Raw genomic sequence first — 2,502 nt, 5'->3', positions numbered from 1 at the left:
GTCTCAAAAGGTTCTTTACCTCAAAAAGAGAGAGAGAGATTCTATTTTTGTCCATATTCGAGCGGAATGTTGAGCAACCTTCGTGCAGGACCCGGTTCAGTTCCCCAACGTCCGAGCTATTGCACATAGCAAATTTCTCTAAATGAGGCAGTATCTCGCCCCCACCCCCTGGATCAATGATTTTAGGGCAGTAAATAAGCAATTGCTATCTAATCCCCCCCCCCCCCAAAAAAAAAAAAATACTGTTCATGAAAATGTGAGCTTATTTATACTAATTTATGAATATAAAAAAACAACTCGACATTTGTACAATTTTTATTTACATAAATAAATTAGTCTCTATGCCTTTTTTGTCTTCTTAGGAAATAATCGGTCGAAGGACATGCGAAATGGTGCGTCTGCAAATGGGGCAGTTTCTCATAGATACAAGACAATTACTGCATGTTACCATATGTCTGCAGGGCAGCAGTACGACACTCAACGCATTGTTAAAGCACACCTTACACAAAATATCAGCAGCCCAAGACGTTGGCGTAGATGTGTTCATCACAGTTTCAACATGGGATGTCGCATCAAAGTCTGTGGCCTCTTCGCCAGTTTCAACATCCATTTCATTAGCGACTATAGTCGTCTCTTCCGCCTCTGTTTCAACAGGAGAAGGCAAAGCCCGCAAACCAAGATTAGTGCTCATGAACCCGCTCATTGATCCAACAACGTCGACATCCATTTCATTAGCTGTGGCGACTGTTTCCATGTCAGAGGGCCCGGATTGCCATTCCAGATTCGCAGGCTCTACCCTACCTTCCACATCCTCATGATGAATTCCCCTTAAACCCATTTCGGCTTTAGTGCTCTCTTGCATATACCACAACATTAATTCTATACATCTGGCCTCAGTAACAAACGGTAATAAATCTTTGGTGCTTTTGAGATATAGCCTTAAGGCAGGTCTCACACAGACATCAGGAAATCCAAAATGTTCAATTAATGCTGGGAAAAAACCCAAACCTTCCATCAGACCAGTTAAAAGATGTTCATCTATGGGTTTTATAGTTCGACGCTGCGAAGATTCTCTAGCATTCTTAATGAACTGTGCATCCTTTTTAATGTTGACAAAGGTGCACTCAGGATACCATTGCGCGTGCAGTGTCCAAGGGTCGTCAGCGGGTTCCCAATTACGAAAACCATTCCCACAGAAAAAGCAGCGCATGTGGTCACTTAGGCCTGTAAATTTAAGAAAAAAAATATTCCCATTCATTATTATTATTATTATAGCTCACATCCGGCAATGTTGTAATACAAAACACACACGCGCGCACACACACACACACACACACACACACACACTTCCCGGGACCAAAGAGCCAGAGCTCCACCCCCGCAAGCACAATTGGGGGAGTAAACACACTTTTTTTCAGATATATATACAAGAGTTGTTACATTCTTGTACGGCCTAGCATTTCGGGCAGGTCCCTAGAATACGATCCCCACCTCGAAGAATCGTTTTTTACAACCAAGTACACATTTTACTGTTGAGTTAAACAGAGGCTACAGTTAAGGAATTGCGCCCAGTAAATCCTCCCCGGCCAGGAGGATACACACGCACACACTAAAAATAACAAAAACTCCAACAATATTTGTTTACCACAGAAGAAAAATCCTGATTCTGCCAATTCGTGAGATGTTTGCTTGACACAACCAGTCCAGCTGAGGTCGAATGTTTCCAAACGCTGTTTGTATGTTGCCAAGCCTGGATATCTAGGTTTAGCGTATGGAATTACCCCCAGAACCTGCAAATCATCTCCAGTCATTTTAGTTTCTTCCTCGCGGGGTGGGGTCTCTAAAAAAACAAAGATGTTCCATCACATATATGCATAAGACACAGGTTCTAAGTCAATTCTTTCAAAAACAAAAAAAAATAAAGAAAAATTATTTGAAAAGACTTACTGCGTTTATACTTATTTTTTTTTTTTGTCCTCCCTCCACATCGCCAATACTAATTATTCACAGATAAACTAGTAAATTATATTTATACAATATACTCACGATCAGATGTTGCTATATTCTTTGGTTCGAATAGGGGTGAAAAGAAATCCAGCCCATATTCGAATGCCAGTTTGGTGATTTCCAAAGGAACGTTATTGTCCTTTTCGCCTCTTATGAAGGAACAATTTGGCGACACTTTCGCATGCCTACTACGGGGCGTATCGCCCTCAATCCAAGCATGCACAACTTTACAACAAAAGGCGCAGGAACAATGATCCGCAACTCTCAGATAATAAAATCCCTCATTCACCAGGTCTTGGGGGTTTAGCCACTCGACAGGCCAATTTATAAAGGTGTCTAAACGCATTTGGGCACATTTAAGACTGTCCCTGGAGTAAAACGTTTTAGTACGGGAAGGTTCCATTGTGTACTGGTGCGACACTGGCGAATGGAGGCAAGATCCTAGGCTATATATTGCCCTCCCCGAAATAAGTGTCAAAGATCGCTACATATGTG

At 41.8% G+C, this 2,502-nt stretch overlaps 1 protein-coding gene across 1 annotated transcript; it reads right to left on the bottom strand.

Annotated features, from left to right (window-relative positions):
• Window positions 1-299: 299 nt before the first annotated feature.
• Window positions 300-1,887, bottom strand: LOC138366249 (baculoviral IAP repeat-containing protein 8-like). Its single transcript, XM_069327208.1, has 2 exons — window positions 1,646-1,887; window positions 300-1,224 (listed from the first exon to the last, which is right to left on the bottom strand). Exons 1-2 carry the CDS (start codon window positions 1,809-1,811, stop codon window positions 359-361), a joined length of 1,032 nt encoding a protein of 343 aa, XP_069183309.1. The 5' UTR covers window positions 1,812-1,887; the 3' UTR covers window positions 300-358.
• Window positions 1,888-2,502: the final 615 nt, after the last annotated feature.

Source organism: Procambarus clarkii, chromosome 19 (genome assembly GCF_040958095.1).
Source record: "Procambarus clarkii isolate CNS0578487 chromosome 19, FALCON_Pclarkii_2.0, whole genome shotgun sequence".
NCBI lineage: Eukaryota > Metazoa > Arthropoda > Malacostraca > Decapoda > Cambaridae > Procambarus > Procambarus clarkii.
This window is presented reverse-complemented; position numbering and strand designations above follow the sequence as displayed.

Bases quoted from the DNA above. Each gene is read 5' to 3' on its own strand.
- LOC138366249 (XM_069327208.1), bottom strand. From the start codon at position 1,811: ATGACTGGAGATGATTTGCAGGTTCTGGGGGTAATTCCATACGCTAAA. The intron at 1,225-1,645 runs GTAAACAAATAT...TTAAATTTACAG, and splicing joins ATCAGGATTTTTCTTCTGTG to GCCTAAGTGACCACATGCGC.